At 43.6% G+C, this 20,453-nt stretch overlaps 2 protein-coding genes across 2 annotated transcripts; one reads left to right on the top strand and one right to left on the bottom strand.

Annotated features, from left to right (window-relative positions):
• Nucleotides 1-1,792: 1,792 nt before the first annotated feature.
• On the bottom strand, nucleotides 1,793-3,492 carry plag1 (pleiomorphic adenoma gene 1; the record flags this gene model as incomplete). Its single annotated transcript, XM_080020273.1, has 2 exons — nucleotides 1,793-2,984; nucleotides 3,245-3,492. 2 exons carry the CDS (start codon nucleotides 3,490-3,492, stop codon nucleotides 1,793-1,795), a joined length of 1,440 nt encoding a protein of 479 aa, XP_079876399.1.
• Nucleotides 3,493-8,132: 4,640 nt separating this feature from the next.
• On the top strand, nucleotides 8,133-15,357 carry chchd7 (coiled-coil-helix-coiled-coil-helix domain containing 7). The gene is made up of 4 exons (XM_080020281.1): nucleotides 8,133-8,294; nucleotides 12,919-12,978; nucleotides 13,089-13,187; nucleotides 14,955-15,357. Exons 1-4 carry the CDS (start codon nucleotides 8,148-8,150, stop codon nucleotides 15,057-15,059), a joined length of 411 nt encoding a protein of 136 aa, XP_079876407.1. The 5' UTR covers nucleotides 8,133-8,147; the 3' UTR covers nucleotides 15,060-15,357.
• Nucleotides 15,358-20,453: the final 5,096 nt, after the last annotated feature.

Genomic DNA, 20,453 nt, shown 5'->3' with positions numbered 1-20,453 from the left:
CTGGGTTTTGACCGTATCGGGGCGTTAGAAGCTTCATTTGGAAGCCATGCTTTTCCCCCCCCAAAGGTATCTGTTAATATGTGAATCAGAGTGTAGGACCGGCGTATTTGAGGCACATTTTTTGCCCTCAAGCCTAAAGACAAAATTAAAAAGTTTTCACTGAAATACAAATTTAACTTTCTACAGCGTCAGAAAAAATAAAAATTGAAATTTACAATTCGGCAAATTTATCTTTCACTAAATATAATTTTTCTTTCTGCTATTACGCAAACGCATAGTGACATATTAGGTAGGTAACCCGAGGCACAAAGGTAATTTCACGGATAGCTTACATGTGCTGACGCTCGTTTTCATTTCTTAAACCAAGCGGTTCATTCTCAACAGTTTGTTTCTAGGAACGGGTTGATGCTCCTTTGTCTGTTTCTTTTTTAAAATTGTATTTAATTTGTAATTTTAAACGACCCAACCTTCCGCCTCTCAGCTTATACGAGCTAGCATGGGGGGGGGTAGGCGCCGACCGCTCAGTAGCTTTGCTCACAATCATCAGCGAGGGGACGGCTTTCGGCCGGGTTGGACGCTCGCTCGGGCGGAGGGAGGAGAGACTTTGGGCTGGTTTGGCGTCAGAGGCTCGGGGCGGCGGACGTCGGCCTGGAGAGCTTCTCACGGGAACGGTGACTTCAAGGAGACGCGCAAGGTTTGGCGAATGCCGGGGGGGGGGGGGCGGGGGGAAACGGAAGCGCTCGGCGTCAACTCAGACCTCTCCGCCTCCTCCTCCTCGGTAGCTCGACGGGGGAAAGCAGTCGGACGTCGCCATCGCCGGCGGGCCGCGCATGTTTGCGTTCGGCTGACTCTTTGATTCGGAAGGGGGGGGGGGGGGGGGGGCGCGGTGAGGGAGCGAGCCGAGGAATAGACGTAAAAAATTAAACAAAAATAAAATAGAAGAACGAAAAAAAGAGCAGGGCGGCTCCGTGGGAAGGGTCGAGCGGGGACGCCGCCGACAACCAAAGCGGAGGTTGGAACCGTAATACTGTTGCTCGCCGGTTGCTACTCAGTACCTGTCGTCCGTAACAACTTGGATTGCTTTTCACACTGTCCGGCTCGCCTCTAAAACACAACCGCGGGGGGTAGAAAAAAAAAAAAAAAAAAAGGACTACAAAAGACGTAGGACAAAAGTCAATTGTGACGACATTCCACATCACAAAATTTCAAAGTGCTATATGAAAAAAAAAAAAAAAAATAATAATCAATATTAGACGTCAACCTGTTCTAAGGCAAATGGGGTTAATTGTGGATGGGGATAAACCACTGCAATCCTATTTCTACGTCAATTCAAGGACATGAAGACTATTTAAAATCCCCAAAAGGTGAATCGTGTACTCCGACAAAGGCTCGTCGCTTTTGGGCGTTGAGAGTGTAAGTGGTGTGCTGGAGGGGTGTGAAACGCTGGACATTCGGCAACAAAAAAAGTCAATTTTTTTCGAGACATCCCAACCGTAGCTAGTCGCGCCTTTACCGAGCCGACCTGCACTTTAGGAGGTGTACGTGTACTACTGTCAGTGCTGGTCATCACATACTTCTATCGCTTGTGTCAGTGTCTACACATGTCATGATATTCACCGGACAGAAGTGCTTACAACTTCCCAAAAAATAAAACATAAAAAAACCCAAAACGTGTTACTGGCGTCGATAGGTGTCCAGAATAGCCGGGGGTGTTTACCTTCTTTCTGGTGCGAACCGGAGAGTTTGAGACGACGTAGGTAGGGGGGCGGAACGCGTCGGCGTGAACGTGGTATCACTGAAAGGCCTGGTGGAAGCGTGGCAGCGTGGTGGGTGCGTTCAGGTTGGATATGAAGGAGGAGGGCAGCCCCTGGAGGGGGCTTTCCCCGGCCTCCGGGCACTCCGGGGGCTGGGGAGGCAGCTGGACATGTTGCGGGGGGTCCGCAGCGGCGGGATAGGGGACGCCCAACGTTCCGCTGGCCCCCGCCTGGGCGTAGGGCGGGCCGTTTGGGGGCAGGAAGTTAAAGAGCTGTGCAAAGTCCAGCAAGGAGGAGGAGGAGGCCAGCGCGTCGCCCGTGGCGGCGGCGCCGGGCCCCGACGCGGGCATTTTGGACAGGGAGACCTCGCCCGCCTCCCCCAGCGCGCCCACCTGCTGCTCCAGCTCCAGCTTGGAGGCGGCGAGCTGAGCGTCGTCGGGGGCGGAGGAGGAGGAGGAAGGCATGGCGCTCTGCAGCTCCATCAGGTAGGTCTCCAGTTCTCCCTTTAGGTTCTGCTCACGCTCCTGCGCGGACACGCTGTATGAGGTAAAGTTGGAGCCGAGGGGGTACTTCAAAGAGAACGCTTGCGCCGGGCTGGGGAAGGGCTCCGTGTCCAGGACGGGTCCTGTGTACATGTTGAGCTGCAGCTGCCTGGGGGCCAGCGTGCCCGGGAGCTCGCCCTTGATGCTGCCGGACGCCACGTCGCAGACAAAGGGCTCCAGCGGATCGGCCGGCTCAGTCTTAACCCTCAGCAGCTCGCGGGCGTGGCTCTTCTTGACGTGGCGCGTCAGGTGGTCCTTCCTCCCAAATCGCTGGGCGCAGTACTGGCACAGAAAGTCCTTGCGTCCGGTGTGCACCACCATGTGGCGCCGCACGTCCTTGCGCGTGTAAAAGCGCCTCTCGCAGTGCTCGCACCGGTGCTTTTTCTCTTTGGTCCCGCCGGAGGACTTGCCAGCGTGCGTTTTGAGGTGTTCCAGAAGCACTCCGGTGCTGGCGAACGGCTGCAGGCACACTTGGCAAGTGAGGTCGCCGCTGTTGGCTGCGTGGAGGGCGAGGTGGCGCTTGAAGCCCAGCTTGGTGTTGTAGCTCTTGCCGCACTCTTGACAGGCGAAGGCCTCCTTGTACGGGTCGTGAGTGTGCAGGTGATTCTTCAAGTGATCCTTCCGATGGAACATTTTCTCACAGTACGAACACTTGTGGTTTTTTTCCGGCGAGTGAGTTGCCATATGCCTTTGAACACAGATAGATTCTATGAGCATTCAGAATTTCAGCGTCAGTGTTTTATACAGGCATGCTATTCCTAACAAAAAAAAAAACAACAACAACAATATGATCTGAAAGCTAGACTGCAATGAATTTCTTGAAAAAAAAAAAGTCACCTTTTGATTACTTTAAGAGCACTACATGACAAGTGAAGCGAAAAAAAAAACCAAAACACAAGAGAGAAGCGGCATGCTGCAGCCTGCTAGATATGGCTGCTTGTGTTGTACCGTAGCAGCTTGTATTTGGAGACGAAAGCCTTGGTGCAGTCGTGGTGAGAGCAGCGGTAGGGTCTCTCTCCCGTGTGCGAGTACGAGTGCACCTTCAGCTTCTCCACGCTGTTGAAAGCCTTCTGGCACACTTGGCAGGGGAAATTCTTTTTTGGCTTCCCCTCTGCTCGTTTGCGCCTCCCCGTGGCTGGCACAAGCTTGGCTTTCTCCAAGACGTGCTCACGGGGGCCCTGGGTTCCCGTGGCCATGGCACCCTATGGCAGACCAGCTACATGGACAGGGGCGCGCGGCCCAACTAGCTTTGATGCGGGTGCTCTATCCAGTTTTATGTGCTTGACACCGCCGGGACTCAAGGGTCTGTGAAAGCAGATTGGAACAAGGGAGATAAATCAATAAATAAATAAACAGAGGGACGGTTCAGTTCTGTAACCGTGAGCCTTTACAAATACCTCTGCGCCAAACAAACCAAAGAAACCAAACCAAGAAATATTTTTGGCCAAATTCTGCGCAGATTTCAAACTGTGCTCACCTAGTGCATAGCTGAAACCCGGTTTCTGGTACCACAGCAAATATTTCACTAAGGTAGAGTTCGGTTATGCAATGGCCCATCAGTAATTCAGATTTGGTGGAAATATTAGTGAGAATAATAAAAAAAAATTAAAATGTTGCATTCATTCAGCAGGTTTCAGTTGAATGCCAGATATGTTTCAGGTTAAACTTTAGTTGCCCTGTGTAGTGATTTATTATAGCGTGCACGACTTTATGACTTAGCTCTTCAAATATCATCCAAGTGGCACTTCAGAATTGGCACTTGGCCAATTGCGCAATATCCGAAAATCAAGCTTCTACATGAGACTGGGTTCAAAACATGTCAAAACATCTTATATGCCATATTATACATGAACAGGAATATTTTCAGTCATTACACCCTCCCTTCCAATGAAAAAAAGTCTTAAGAATGGCAATGCATGTGTTCATTTAGGCAAAATTATATGGTAACATTCAGCTAATTAACGAATGCAGAATTTGCCTTATTAATGTGGAATAATTCTGAATTAACAAAGTATATTTCTACTATCGATGAAAGAGACAGTTAAACACATTGCCTACACGGGTCAGTATTCTTTAAGTTGAATTACTGAATTATCACAAATCATACATCATTCAAGCAAGAAAAAAAAAAACATTTGAATGAATTAGGCTTATTAAATAGATTATACTTCAATTCTACGTTTGCAAAGCTGGAAAGTCTCTAGAAAATTCGTTCTGAATATTTCTATTCGTTGTGGGAGTGAAGTAAAGATTCTCTAATTATATTATTTTATTGTCCTTTTTTTGTGAAACCGTACTTCTGTATTTTGTTAAATTTTTCCAGAACTCTTGCATACAATCCAATTTTCCACCAAACTGCAGCTGCAAACAAACCCTGAAAACTGCTGTTAAACAATCTTTATCCGGGATAGTCATATAATTTAACATTTTATTTGTACTTTTTAATTGTTTAATTCTATTCATTTGTTTAATTGAATTTAAAATGTGCTTTTTAATCTCAAAAGTACAGAGTTACATTTTAGACCTTCAATTGTAGCTCAAATAATCTAACTGAATTTCTGCAAAATACATAGGTAAATGCATACCTACATTTGTTTTAAGAACACTTAAACATATGAGTATATGAAGATATGGAAATGTTTGACATGTATTTTCGTTGTTTTTATCCTTTTAAGTCTACTAGAAATGCTACAGATATGTATAAAAATGCAATTAATGTTTTATAATGTTGGTTGTCTTACGGACTTTCCTGTAAATAAGCGTGCAACAGCATTATTAATTATTAATCTATTAGAGTTTGAGGATTTTTCTTTGCATCCATCATGTGATCGAATTCCTTCTGTGTCTCTACAGAACTACTTTCTGTCGCTCAAATTGCAAATACACTTAATAATACACAGCTATCTTCACACGGTGGAAAGTGGTCAACAAATAATTTATTTGAGAAGAATGACATTGCTTAAATTGGAAGATTTAGATGGTGCAGGAGGTCGGGAATTAGAAAGGGTCTAAATGTTTTTGGGGTTTTTTTTGACAATATTCAACATTAAATTCCCAGTCACATCGAGTGTTTTTACGAGCCATGGGCCTGAGGATGCTTCCATTCTGGCTTCTACAAACAACTTTATCAGGCTTACGAAAAAAAAACCAACACATTTTACAGCAAAGCACAAAATGTCAGCACATCACACGGCAAGAAACGTAAATCACCCGAGAGTGCGTTTCCTAAACATTCTACTTATTATTAGAATTAAAGCTACACTCCCCACTGTGAAAAGCTATCTAGTGCAACAGTGTAATAAACAGATGTTATAAGTCAGAGCTTAGCTTTCCCTTAGAATGATCAACACTTGCAACATTTCGAGTCCCATGCAGCGTTCCATCCGACAGACCCAGGGATGTGAAATTGAATGAGGAGGGAGCAAAACCATATTTGAGGAAATTCTTGGCGATTAAAACTTTCCAAAGCAAGCCGCTAAGAGTCTCATCCACTCCATACGATGACAGGAGGAAATGGTAAGTTTAAAAAACTCCTGGGGTATTTCTCTGCAACAGAAAGCGCCCTCCAACTTTGGCGGCCCATTTTATATACAATAAACTTTATCAGGCTTGTGAAAATAATCAAACAAACAAACAAACACATAAATAAATATCCTACATTTACAATAAACATAAACACCTTGAAAAACATTCAAAGTTGTTTTGCCAATTCCACCAATATCCCTGTGTTTCTGCCACTCCAATTAAAAAAACAACATAAAAAAATAAAAATAAATAAATTATATATTATATATTCCATTATGTAATGCAACTTCTGCGGCAGAGTTCAAGACCAGATCCCAATGACAAAGAAATGAAAAATCTGTAATAACAATGCCCAACGCCCCATTCCATGGACTCCACAGCACTGTATAGCAGGTAAGTGTCCAAATACTCGACACACGAGATAACATGGCATGCGTGGTTTTGTAGTTAACAAGTTGACAAATGGGACAGAAGAAAACAAACAAACAAACAAACAAAAACAAAAAAAAAACAACAACAACCCCACTCGATCAACACAGCATCGACACCGCAGGGCAAGTCGTCAGCCCCGGCATCACGCAGGGGAGCGGGGAGACGACATCTGCGGCTCCAGCAGGACCATCTCAAACCAAAACCAAAAAGGGGCAACTTTGGCCCAACCAAGCCGAGGGGGGGGTGGGGGAGACCTGTGTGTGTGTGTGTGTGTGTGTGTGTGGGGGTGGGTGGGGGTGGGTGGCTGTTCCGGGAAAAGACTTTGGAGAGGCGCCTATTAAGTCACAGGCTGACATCAGTCCATGCAATGGCACTGTACAACATGGCTACTGCCACTGTCCTCCCCTATCCTCCCTCCCTCCCTCCACGCAACCAGTGACATGCAACCTGCCACACGGGTCCAGCTTCCATCTCCTCCTCGCCCGGCGGAAGACCAGCACGTCCGCAATAACCTGCACAATCAGGCCTTCGCCACGACCCAATTACGTTGCCTCAACTCCCCCTTCCCTCCATTTTAGTTGTATATTGACGAGCAACTTTTATTTTTTATTATCCCCCCCCCCCCCCCCCCCCCGCCGCCGCCCCCCCCATCCCCGTTGACAAAAGCGTCATAACTACAAAATAAAAAAAAACAAAAAAAAAAACAACAACAAACACGTCAGATGAAGACGTGCTCACCTAAAAAAAAAAAACAACAAAAAACACACACACACACACACACACACACACACACACACACACACAAAAAAAAAAAAAAATAATAATAATAATAAAAAAAAAAAAAGAAAGAAAGAAGAAAGAAGCGGCGGAGGACACCGGGGCGGCTGTTAAACGTTACATGTGAAGTGCTCGGGAAGATGCTTCGAATCGATAAGGTTGCGTTCACACCGCGTTCGAATAAAAGCGGATTTTGACGCCGTCCTCGCGTTATTGCCGCAGAGCGCGCTCCGCGTCGCCGTCGGCGTCATCGCCGCTGTTATTACTAGGCTTTTTTTTTTTTTTTTTTTTTTTTTTACTAAAAAAAAAAAAAAAAAAAAAAAAAAACTAACTAACTGAGTCAAACTTTTCCAACTTTTCGCCACTCTGCTGGCTCCTAGGGCTGCTAACGCCGCTTGACGCTCAGCGTGACACTAGTGCGAGTAATGACACAATTTATTTAAATTTTCTTCTTAATTTTGCGCCTTCCCCTTGCTTTTCTCTGCGGTCCCAAACTGGGCACTGATTAACACTAACTTTTTTCCCCCCCAGCTCACCCCCTCTCCCATAATTTAAATAACCCCGATATTTTAATTCAAGAACTGGGTAACAATTTACTTAATTCACATCAAACTCACCCCGGGCGCTTAGACATCCTTTCTGTCGGGTTTTTCTCCACTTTCAACTATTTTCCGAATTTTTAATAATTTTTTTCTCATATTTTTTGCTAGACGCGGCGGGCCTGAAAATTGTTTGCTTTCCCCTCTTTCCAGCAGCCATTGTGTATGCGCTGCGATGCAACCGCACTTCCCTTTGACCACGCCCATCCGCGCGTCCCCGCCCACCCCGCCCGCCCGGATTGGCCGGGGGCGCCGCCACTTCTCGCCCCGGCGTCGCTCACGGTCCCTTTGAATAAAAGTCTATTTTTTGGACTCGCCGGGGCCACTGTCAATCGCTTCGGCTTCGGCCCGGTTTCGTTGAGCGGGAGCGGGCGGGCGCGGGCGTCGGCGAGGGGGGTGGCGGCGGCGGCGGTGGCGGAGGGGGCGGGGGGCGGGGGCCGCCATTGGCCGGCGCCGACGTCGCTCGGGGCGGCCGGGCGCCGCCATTGGCCGCGTCGCGCCGTCCATCATGTGACCGGATGGCCGCTTTTCCTGGTGCGCCGTTGCGAGCGGCGCGGCGCCTCGCAGTGCCGCCTGTGGCTGTTGGCCGACGACCGTCGACGCCGCCCGCGCCGGGACGCGCCTGGAGGTCGCTGCCCCGCGGATCGGGGGTTGACGCCGTGAAGGTAGGCCCGGAGGCGCGCCCAGGCGCCACCCAGACAAGTGCGTCATTTCTTCTCCGACTCGTGTATGGTTCTACGAAAACACTTTGCTCGGGTCAAACACACACGTGTGTGTGTGTGTGTGTGTGTGTGTGTGTGTGTGTGTGTGTGTGTGCGTGCGTGCGTCAGCTTCGGCGAAGGTCAACGTGAACAGTTGCCAGGCCATATGAGTTGGTTGGGCTTAGAGAGGGCGCCCTTGTTATCTAAGCCGCCGGCGGTGATTCAAACCCCCCCCCCCCCCCCCCCCAGCCCACTTTGGTTTCACCATGAGGTGGGTTTGCCGCAAACGTCCCACCTCCAGGTCTCCCGGTCGTTCCGTTGTTGTTTTTTTTTTTGGGGGGGTGGACGACTGCATGCGCCAGCTTGTGTTGTTGTGTTCCTTTCCAAACGTTTGTCGGTTTGTCGTTAAAATTCCCCTCGCATTTGCGTGGAAAACCTCATTGTGGAACCCAGCGATTTTGCGAAACGATCGCGCGTGGCTGGAATAATCGCGGTCAGGCGATTATCTCATAAATGTGTCGGGGGGTGGGGGGGGGCATGTCGACAAATAAAGCCGTTAAAGTGCTGCGATGCGTTTATTACTTATTTTACTTAGCCTTTAAGGTGAGAGGGATCAAATCAGATGGCACTTTATTGATCCCCAGATTGAAAACCGGGCAAGTCCTGAAATAGATAAAAGAAACAAATGAGATGAAACCAACACACAATCACATGTGTCAGTTTGATCTCATTTTAATTATTATTTTTTCCCCCCTTAGTATGTACGAAGTTAACAGGGAATAGCACTTGTGCAGCTGACTGCGCTGACTAGTGAGAGCAACATGGGCTGGTGGCAGGTTAGTGGGCTTCACACCGAATCCGAAAACGCACCAGACAGTCTGTTCCTTCCCCTAGTTCCTGTGGGATGAACTGCATCTGGGTCGTCCCCCCCCCCCCCCCCCCCCAGAGTCGATTGCTCAGCTTCACATTCATCACGTTCCACGAAAGAGAGCTGTAAGCCCCCTTTCATAAAGTGTTTACAAACTGCCGAATTGCTTAAGAAGAGTTTCACTGATTGTGGTTATGGTGACATCCGACGGCGAAGTGAATAAGGTCGCTATCTCACAGACGTGACGTATTGACTTGCTTTTCAGCCCAGTTGCGATAAAATACTTGACCGATGTCACTTCCGGTCATCCTCTCGGCTCTGAAACCTGACGCGTGAGTGAGGGAAAATTAGAACGCGTCCTGGAGCCTCGCAGCGCAGCGTGTCACAGCTTTGTGCGTGCGGAACCCCGCTCTCCGTTCGTAGGGGTGAATGGACCTCTGGTTTGTTTTTGTCCTTTGTCGAATTTGGTGTGAAGCCGGCTTTACGCTACAGTACAAATTACAATATTACAGATTAACTTTAAAATGTGCCCTACGGTAACAGCATTCAGTAATAACATTAGTTATAATAAGGGAAATAGTAATAATGGTCCTGATATAACAGCAGTCCCAAATTTTCATAATGCAAATTGGTATCATATGTCCATGTGCAAGAATAATCCAGATTATATTTTGCACATGGATTATACTTTGCACATTGCGATCAATAATACCACTTTGGATTATAAATCAAACTATTACTTGTGAGGGATTTCAGAAAAGAAAATTTTCATTATTCATCACTATATTCACAATATTGTGGCTAGCGGTGGCAAGGTGACCTTAACCAGTCTTTAAATGTCTTACATTCAGTTCTACAACTATTAGGCCACAAGTCATTAATAAGTCAAATTTAAATATTTGCAATTTCATAATCATTTTCAACATAAACATTTTGTCAGATTTTTATGTATCCATATATTCATTTTTCCTCAAAGTAACCAAGTTCCTCTGCATCAGAGTAAACGTTATGTTATAAGTAGTGATCGGCCGATTAATTGGGCCGATATATGCACCTCTTGAGATTATGGGCATCGGCCGCTGCCAGTGCTCACGAGGCCGATATACAAAAAAATATATCTGGCGACTGGTGTTGCCATAAATATCCATGTATCTATACATATCGATTCTGAATATTCCAAACGGCTTCGATGCTAATTTTTCCGCACTATCGATACACTACCGGTAGCAGCAGCGCTTCCCCGCTCTCGCATCTCTCTGACAGCATTACACACACCGCTGCAGCGCCCACGTAGCGCCGCCTCCTCTCGCCCACTCACCGTCTGCACTGTCTCGTTCCCTCTGGTTTGTTTCGGTATTAGCTCATTAAAGATGGAAAGTGCAGAGCCTCTGCGACCGGTTTTGAACGAAAACAGCAGGAGCGCCGTTTGGGAAATACTTCGCCCCAAGATGCAGAACATAAACTCAAAAGAGAATTGGAGTTTTTTTTTTGTTTTTTTTTTTGCTCTCCTCCAGACAGGGGTGCACCTTGCATGTGTTTTCGTGCCGGTTTTCCTGTGTTTTTATTTTAGATCTATTTATTTTCGGATGTTTTTTTTTTTTTACTTGTATGAAAATAATGTTTCAAACACAGATTTAAGGACTGTCCCGTCTTGTTCCAAACGAAAACCCAGCGTCCCCACTGTCCCGAACCGAGTCCCACCGACTCGCCATTGCTATGGGACTTAGTGTAGTAAAAACTGGATGTTTTTATGTAAATATTTTACCTGTAAATAATAAATTCTGCACTTCTTTTACGGGTAGACTCTCTATTTCCTGACCGGACTTTAATATGACTCTGTTTTAATATCCATCCTTTTTTATCGTTTATAATTGTTTATTTTTACTTCATACATTGTTTTTTTTTTTTGTTGTTGTTGTTTTTAAAAAGTTTCGTTTTTAGATTACCTGTGGGCTTTTATTTAGTTGATGCATTTCTTTTTAATAAGTGCACTTCGGAGACAATGCCGACAATAACATTAGTGTTAAATAGTTGTTCATTTAAGCTCAGCAATTTTGTGTCTCATTTTTTATTATTGTTAAATTGTTGTATTTTATCAGATGCAAATAAACAACAACAACATGATATTGGCATTATATATCGGCCACCCCACTCTCTAAATATTGACATCTGCCATCTGCCAGAATCATCTAGTTCATAACCTTTCCAATTTCTACCTAATATTTACCTCTGCCCTGTACCGAATGCACTATATAGTTCTGAATTAATACTTGATGGATTAAGAGAGCTGATTTCTCCAAAATCTTTTCTATTTTGTTAAGATTTGTTCTTAAAAATGTCTGAGAAGGCATGATGTGTAACTCTGACACCTTCAGACACCCTGCTTGGGTAATTTCAATGTATTTACATTTTAATATATAAATATATTTATGGGTAATTCAAAGTTGTAGAATACCAATACATTGATGTTGAAACCAGTTCCTGAAGAATATATATGTTATACATTGACTTTCCCGGACTAGAAATAATGAGTTGAAGGTCATAATCTTCTTAAAAAAAAAAAAAAAGATCTTTACAAAACCTAACATGAAAAAAAAAACCCTTTCAATCAAATTATAATTTACATCTGATAATATCTGATAACATCTAATGCCCAGGATGTGTTTGTATTTGACAGCAACGATGCAGTTCAGTCAATTTATAAACATATGCATTTATTTACCAAGATGTGTTTCACAGACCAAATAAAGAGGGTTTTTTTCAGCAAGAAAAGCAGTGGTTTACAATTAATTAATGACATTTACTTAAATATCAAAACTTTGCATTGCAGTATTAATAATATAAAATAAAATAATGCAAAATAAAATGTTTGTATAGTGGCAAGATTAACAAAAAAAACCCCAACAAACCAAGACATTTGAGATGCTTTCCCCCCTTCTATTTAAATATAAGCTTGGTAGTTAGATCCGTGTTGAAGGGAAACCTGTGACAAATATATCTCACCAGAGAGACTCACAGATGTGTTTGACACTGTGTCATCCATTCAGTCCCTGTAATGTTGTGTAATGTGGCCATTGAGATAAATACTTGTGTTGGATTCTGTTAAATTCAAGTTGCGTTTTACCCTCAATTTGCTGTAGAACAACCATACTGTATATGTACATTTATATTACTATTTTGTTCTTTTTCGGTTCGTTCATATTCTGTATGTATTCTGCATCCTTAATTGTCGGCACAAAGACGTGTGTTATTGTGTGTTTAATTTAAAGCATTTTAAGATAAGGGATAAGATGGAGCCAGAATGAATTTCCAGATACAGACAATAAATACAATACACGAGTAGCCGAAAAATACAAAACAAAAATAGTCTAATATATAAAAATATACAGAATATACAAATGTGATTTAAAGCACAGGATAGGTTATCGGTACTGTATATTATAAATTATTCTGTGTATTTGATAAATAAGAAACGGCTCAGGAATAAACTGTATTTTCTTCAATGAAATGCAAAAATAGAATTGTATTTGAGATGAGCACAGTAGCATGGACATATGGGAAAAATGTCGATTTTCTTCCACAGAACCTCAGCACAGGGAAATATGTTAAAATGTAGATTTGATTGAAGCGGCACATTTATTTATTTAGCTGTCTATTTATTTATTTATTTATTTATTTGCAACAGAATCAGAACATGTTCTTACCGTCCTCAATACACAGATGCCAATGGATAAAAATGTCCGAAAACTTCGGAACAAAGACATCAACCCGTGTATCGAAGTAAGTGGATCGTCTCCAAAATACAGCAAAGTTGTAGTTGTCTGCCATTGCGAAAAAAATGGGGAAGGGGGGGGGGGGGAGAAAGATTATCACATCTTCTCATCTGGCAGGAAAGCGACGGCTCTCAGAAGTGTTTGGACGCCAACAACTACGACAAAGCAATGTGCTCAGCGTATTTCCTGAGGTACAAGAACTGTAGGAAATACTGGGTGAGTGATCATATCCAACAAATGTCAACGCAGAGAAAAGTACTGCGTGTGAAATTTCTGCGTTGGAGTTGTACGTCTCTAACATTAACTTGACGATGCTTTCATGCTGTCACCAGACACTTTTACAGATTTGTATTTTATTTGATATATTCTTTATTTTATTACTTTATATATACTTTTTTCTTTTTGCAAATGAAAAGGAAGGAATTGTGATTGGCCGGTGACACAATGCACCAATTCTTATTGGTCATTCATAATATGCGTACATGGACACGTTTTGGGCTATTTGCCAAAAACATCAGAAGTAACTTTCTGGCCTCAGACCCACAATGCAACACTCAGCCCTCTGTTGACGGTGAACAGCGGCGGCCCGACAGAGATCAGGGACCGTGGCATCTGAGATTCAGTCATTACCTCTGAGTATTTCTCCTTCTTTTTTTACGTGTGTTTGTAGTCTTAAATACTTAAAATAATAATAAGTTAATTAATTAATAAGGTCATTTGTATCTGCAGAAATTCCACGGCGTCTTCCTATAGATCAGTGGTATTCAAACTTTTTTTGTTGTTGTTGATTTAAAGGACTTTGACGCCCAAAAAGTACAAAAAAAAAAAAAGTGTCATAGGTAAAGTAAGATGGTTTATAGTAAACCAGCTCTAGCACTCACGTTCATTACTGGCTTGTATTGCCCCTTCACACAGGCCAACAGGGGCACACAGGTGCCCACGAAAAATGAAAAATAATGATGAAAAGAAATAATGAAAATAAATTAAAATATGAACAAATTGCACTCTTTAAAAAAAACAAAAAAAAAACTGTTCTCCTGTCCGGTTTAGAAACTTTAAATAAACATATTCCGTGAGACAGCAGTCTTTCTTTATCACATGCAGTTCCTCCGTGACGGGGTGCACCCCACGGTTTGAATACGCCCCTTTCCCACATGGCACCCGGAACATTGCCGGATGAAAAAAATATCCGTGGTGGGTGTCACCACACGGTCGCAAAGCACCCCTAACTGTAAAAGGCACGTCGAGGGTCTGAGTGGCATTGTCCAAGGCCAAAAATAATAACATTTAAGAATTCAAAGACCTGTTTCTGTAGACGCTCCCCATGTTTCAGTTTCTCGTCTCTCCAGCCGCCCTTCGGACCGGACTCGCTTTTATCCGAATTTTTTCATCTTTTTTTTTTTTAATTTCTTCCCGAAAAAACGTTTTCTTTATATATTTTTTTATTTGTACGAAATAAATACTCGTAAAAAAACCCCCACTATTTGCGCTTGATTTGGATTCGGTTCCGCCCCTACTTTACAGAAATGTTACCGCTTCCGCTCCGCACACGTTGCCATTCGCGGCCGTTGTGGCGATACTAGGTGGAGGGCGGGGACCGGCTCCCGTTCCCACGTGACGGCAATAAGGAACGTCGCCGGTAGATTTACGGCTTTCAGTGCGAGTTGGGAAGGGGCTGTAGACGGTACAATTGCCTCCTGCGCCAAATCGGTCGGGGAAATAATTCCATCTCCGTCCAAACAATCTCTTTTAATAAGCTGATTTTGGATAGGAGGAGTTTCCCGGGTGAAAGAAAGTAGATAAAATCCTTTTACTATCCTCCGCGTCATAAAAGCGGGACCGAATCTGCATCGCTCCGAGAATTATTTGGGGGGGTTCTCACCGATTTGACCGACACTGAAAACCAGTTTCCGATTTCCCCCACCCCCCACGCCCATTTTATTTATTTAATTTATTTCTTCTTCTTTTTTTCCTGCAACTTAGCACAACATCATGGTGCAGCGGCGCAGGGACGGCGTGAAGCCCGACATGCCGACGGAGGACGAGCGGCGCCAGATCCTCGCCGCCGTCGGAGAGAAGCCGTACTGAGGCGTCCGCAGCCCACGGAGCCGGACAAGAAAAGAGCCGGCGAGGCCAGGACGACGCAGGAGGCGGCCATGTTTGTCATCTGGTGCCTCTGTGTGTTGCCTGCGGGGGGCAGGGGGAGGATACCGCCGCCACTGTTTCGTCGGACTTCAAGACCGTGTTTTAATTAATAAACAGGAGTGCTGCCGTCACGTTGGAAATGTAACAAAGGGAGGTTATTTCTTTTTTTTTTATATATGAATGTAATATATCTGTGTGTACATCTCCACATGTTCAATAAAAGAAAAGGAAAGACAGTAAACTCGCGTCCTCGCCGTCCCCGCTGGGGCCGACACGTCCGGGAGGGGGGGGGGGGGGCTTCTTCTGGCCGGCTTTCCTAGTGGCCAGAAGATTGGCAAGGAAGGGCCGAGAGAAAGTGAGCGACTGCCGCGGAGCGTTTCTGTCGTGGACCTCTACGGGGTTTCGCAGGTCGCTCTGAATGACTCATAACTCCCCATTTAATGTCTGACATGCATGGATGGACACATGAACACTGCTCCCAGGCGAGAATAAACTCCCTTTTTCGAGCTTGGGGCATCGGCGCACACGCCGCGCCACCAAATAACAGAGGTTGAAGTGAAAAACTTAACGCCATGAAGTCATTGTTTTCCACAGCTCCAACTTGCGCTGCAGAGTGCGGGGGCCTTTGGGGTACATCGTAGGTCCGTAAGCCGTTTGGACCGCCTTGTTTTCCTCTGAGGTGACGTCCTCCCGAATTACAGTCCACAGGGTCGATATGGTGCTTATTTATGTCCAACAACTAAATCAAAAGGCAGAGCCGATAAGTCAGTGCTCCTCAGACTGAAATGTTTTGGGACTATGCTGTGTCGTCAAAAGGTTTTCCAATACAATTTCGGAGGACCTCCCTACTATAGCTTTCAAATTGGATCAAAATCGACTGACATGTTTTAATCTTTAAATTTATTTATTAAAAATAAATAAATTCTACATGATCGTTAGTGATCGTAAGAAGAATAAGATATTCTGGATTCCTGGTCCATATAATAATAATAATAATACTGCTCATGATAATAGCCTTTGTAGAGCCCTGTTCATACACAAAATGCAGCTTGAAGTGCTTCACATTAAAAGAAGGCGATCAAATTAAAAACCACTCAAATCTGTTTTCATTCATTTTTGTACAATACAGTATTTACTTTTAAACAATGCTACAATCAAGTCCCATGACAAACATTTGAAGAGCTTTTGCGCGCCTGGCATTGACCATGCTTCTCACACATGAGTATTTTGACCAATGGTGGGAGAGAAAGCAATCTCAAATACATCGAGACGAATGAACAAGAACGGAAGTAGCGCAGATTGAAGTTGAACAGTTTTAAGAAATAAGTATTTTGAATCTAATTTCTGGGTTCATTGCATATTGCCCTGTAAAAAAAAAAATGTTGTTTTTATTATTATCACCTATTATTTGAATGTATTCCCTGCAGAGATGAATACCTGTAGAGTATTTCATGGTGCAGTAACACGTGTGAGCCACTGTCTTTCTATCTGTCTGTCTGTCTGTCTGTCTGTCTGTCTATCTATCTATCTATCTATCTATCTGTCTGTCTGTCTGTCTATATCTATCTATCTATCTGTCTATATCTATCTATCTATCTGTCTATCTGTCTGTCTGTCTGTCTATCTATCTATCTATTTATCTATCTATCTGTCTGTCTATCTATCTATCTATGTATCTGTCTGTCTGTATCTATATCTATCTATTTATCTATCTATCTGTCTGTCTGTCTGTCTATCTATGTATCTATCTATCTGTCTGTCTGTATCTATCTATCTATGTATCTATCTATCTGTCTGTCTATCTATCTATGTATCTATCTGTCTGTCTATCTATCTATCTATCTATCTATCTGTCTGTCTGTCTATCTATCTATGTATCTGTCTGTCTGTATCTATATCTATCTATTTATCTGTCTGTCTGTCTATCTATGTATCTATCTATCTGTCTGTCTGTCTGTCTGTATCTATCTATGTATCTGTCTGTCTATCTATCTATGTATCTGTCTGTCTATCTGTCTGTCTGTCTGTCTGTCTATCTGTCTGTCTGTCTGTCTGTCTGTCTGTCTGTCTGTCTGTCTGTCTGTCTGTCTGTCTGTCTATCTATCTGGCTGTCTGTCTGTCTGTCTATTTATTTCGTGTTGCAGTAACACAAGTCAGCCGCTAGATGGCAGGCACACGTACTTCAGCCTGAAAGAGGGCATCCTTTCTCCCCTGTAAAGTTACCTTCTCTGCCATAAATGCAGCCCGCGGATTGAAAACTTCACCCTCAGAACGTAAATAACGCAGTAATAATTATGTTTTTGTTATTTTTTTCATCTTTCAATCTTGCCTGTTTGGCGCATTTGCATCAAAATGGCCAAAATGCCCATTTGATTTGCTCCCGAGCGGCGTTCGTGTGAAACATCCGCTCGTCAGTACTTCAACGCCACGTCCCCTCGATGTCTTTCAAACGTCCGAACGTACATTTTGAATATTAGCTCGACGTGGTGCTGGACGCAGCTCTGTCCCGTGGAGCCTCGACTCACTGGCGTCGTTTCCACTGTTCACCAACTCCGAAAACCGTCCCTTGGAGGAGCCGTGTGGTTTGCTCTCTCCCTTCAGCGTCGTCATGGAGGCCACCGAGGCGCTGTGCCAGTCCTTTGGGTGAGCTCTTCCAGTCTCCGCGGATATGCCGCCATCTCTTTTGGTTTAGGTGTAGGCGGTGTTTGCTGGGTGGGGGCTGTGTCCAGTGGCAGCTTCGTTGGACACGCGTCTTTCTGCTTCACACTTTATTTCACTGTTATTGATGTTGTTGTACGGGACCGTGCATTTCATGTTTGGACCTTTCACCTTTCACCAATGTTTCATTTTATTTTGTTTTCTCTTGTTTATATATTTTTTTTATTTTTAGGTTATGTCACAATTAGGTTTGTTGTACATTTTCCAAATGTTCCATATGTTGCCATTTTCTCTCTTTTTCATATTTTTATTGTGCTGCTTTATTGCGTCGTTACTTTTTCTATTGCGTTGATGTCAGATCTATCTATCTATCTATCTGTCTGTCTGTCTGTCTGTCTGTCTGTCTATCCGTCTATCCGTCTGTCCGTCTGTCTGTCTGTCTGTCGGTTCTGTCTATCTATCTATCGCTGTTTGTCTGTCTGTCTATCTATATGTCTATATATCCGTCTGTCTGTTTGTCTATCCATATATCTATATGTCTGTCTGTTGGTTTTGTCTGTCTGTCTATCTATCTCTATCGCTCTGTCTCGCTCTCTGTCTGTCTGTCTGTCTGTCTGTCTATGTATCTATCTCTGTATCTGTCTACTGTATGTATCTGTCTACTATACTGTATCTGTCTACTCTATCTATCTGTCTGTCTCTCTGTCTATCCATCTGTCTCTCTGTCTGTCTGTCTGTCTCTCTCTCTCTCTATCTATCTCTATCTATCCATCACAGCTCAGGCACTTGTTATAAATCTATAACATCTGTATTCCTCAGGCTGCCTGCTTGGATCGGGTTTCTTCTTGGCGCCGCCAAAGGCCCTCGAAGTGACCGTGCACGTAGAAGGAAGGCCTACAGGCTGATGCAGCGCAAACTGGTCGGCCCCGACGACATTCACGCACGCACGCACGCACGCACGCACGCACGCACGCACGCACGCACGCACGCACGCACGCACGCACGCACGCACGCACGCACGCACACACGCACACACACACACACACACATAGGTAGAGTGTACGGTTTCTCTCCGTCAGTACCGGATGACTGCAGAGTGAACGGCGTGACAGACGTGCACTCTCTTCCTTCTCCCTGGAGGTATTGCACAGGGTGGGCGTGCAGGGGGAGGGGGCTCCTTGCTGTCCCACCTACGTGTACCCCACGCAGGTGAAGATGCTGATGCGCTCCGTCTTTCCGGGAGACGTCTGTGACTACCCCGATCCCTGCCACGCGCAGGTCAGCGCCGCGCACCATTCAACCGTATGAACGTGACGCCGGGAAAATATTGTCATTTCTTTCTACGCTGGAAATGATTTTGATTTGTTAAACCTATATATATTTTTTGGTGTTCTCATCATCAAGGAATTAAGAGTCACATTTTAAATTTTTGATTTGTTAAACTTATATATATTTTTTGGTGTTCTCATCATCAAGGAATTAAGAGTCACATTTTAAATTTTTGATTTGTTAAACTTATATATATTTTTTGGTGTTCTCATCATCAAGGAATTAAGAGTCACATTTTAAATTTTTGATTTGTTAAACCTATATATATTTTTTGGTGTTGTCATCATCAAGGAATTAAGAGTCACATTTTAAATTTTTGATTTGTTAAACTTATATATATATTTTGGTGTTCTCATCATCAAGGAATTAAGAGTCACATTTTACATTTTGGATTTGTTAAACTTATATATATTTTTTGGTGTTCTCATCATCAAGGAATTAAGAGTCACATTTTACATTTTGGATTTGTTAAACTTATATATATTTTTTGGTGTTCTCATCATCAAGGAATTAAGAGTCACATTTTACATTTTGGATTTGTTAAACTTATATATATTTTTTGGTGTTCTCATCATCAAGGAATTAGGAGTCACATTTCAAGTTGAGATGGCCTTAAATAAATATAGGTTTAATAAATTAATACATTTGTTGAGTTGATCCAATGACTCCGATCAGATGATTTCAGCGTACGTCTGGTGGTTGTGGATGATCATAATGTATCATCAGCAGTGTTTTCAATGACATTAGCAGTGCTTGCTATGTGGTAGCTTTATTTATTATTCATTTTAGGTTTATTTTTCTATTGGTTTTTGTCCCTTTTTAGGCTTATATTTAATGTTTTTTGTCGTTAGGTTTTATTGTACACTACCAAATTCTTTCATCTTGAGCTTCAGCTTTCTTGTTCCCCACTACAGGTAGTCCTCATTTAAGGACCTACCTGTCTAACCACCAGTTCTCTGACCAGTCTGTATTGTCCGCTATATATACTTTATACACTATATATACTATATATACTATATATACTATATATACTAAATACACTATATACACTATATACACTATATACACTGTATACACTGTATCTCATTTCATCACCGTACACAGTCTCGTTCCCACAGTCTGTCAGTATTCACTACACTAGCGTTTGCAATCGCCACGCCCCCTTACCGTGAAATAACACTATATACCTATATATACTATATATACTTTATACACTACATATACTGTATACACTATATTCAGTATACTATATACACTATATATACCAGCCACGCCCCCTTACCGTGGAATGATACAGGTCCTCGCTTATTGACCAATTCGCTTAACGACCAGGTTGTAGGAACGGAACTC

The sequence above is a fragment of the Zeus faber genome (assembly GCF_960531495.2).
Source record: "Zeus faber genome assembly, chromosome: 19".
Lineage (NCBI taxonomy): Eukaryota > Metazoa > Chordata > Actinopteri > Zeiformes > Zeidae > Zeus > Zeus faber.
The sequence above is the reverse complement of the archived record's forward strand: the minus strand, read 5'-3'. Positions and strand labels throughout refer to the sequence as shown.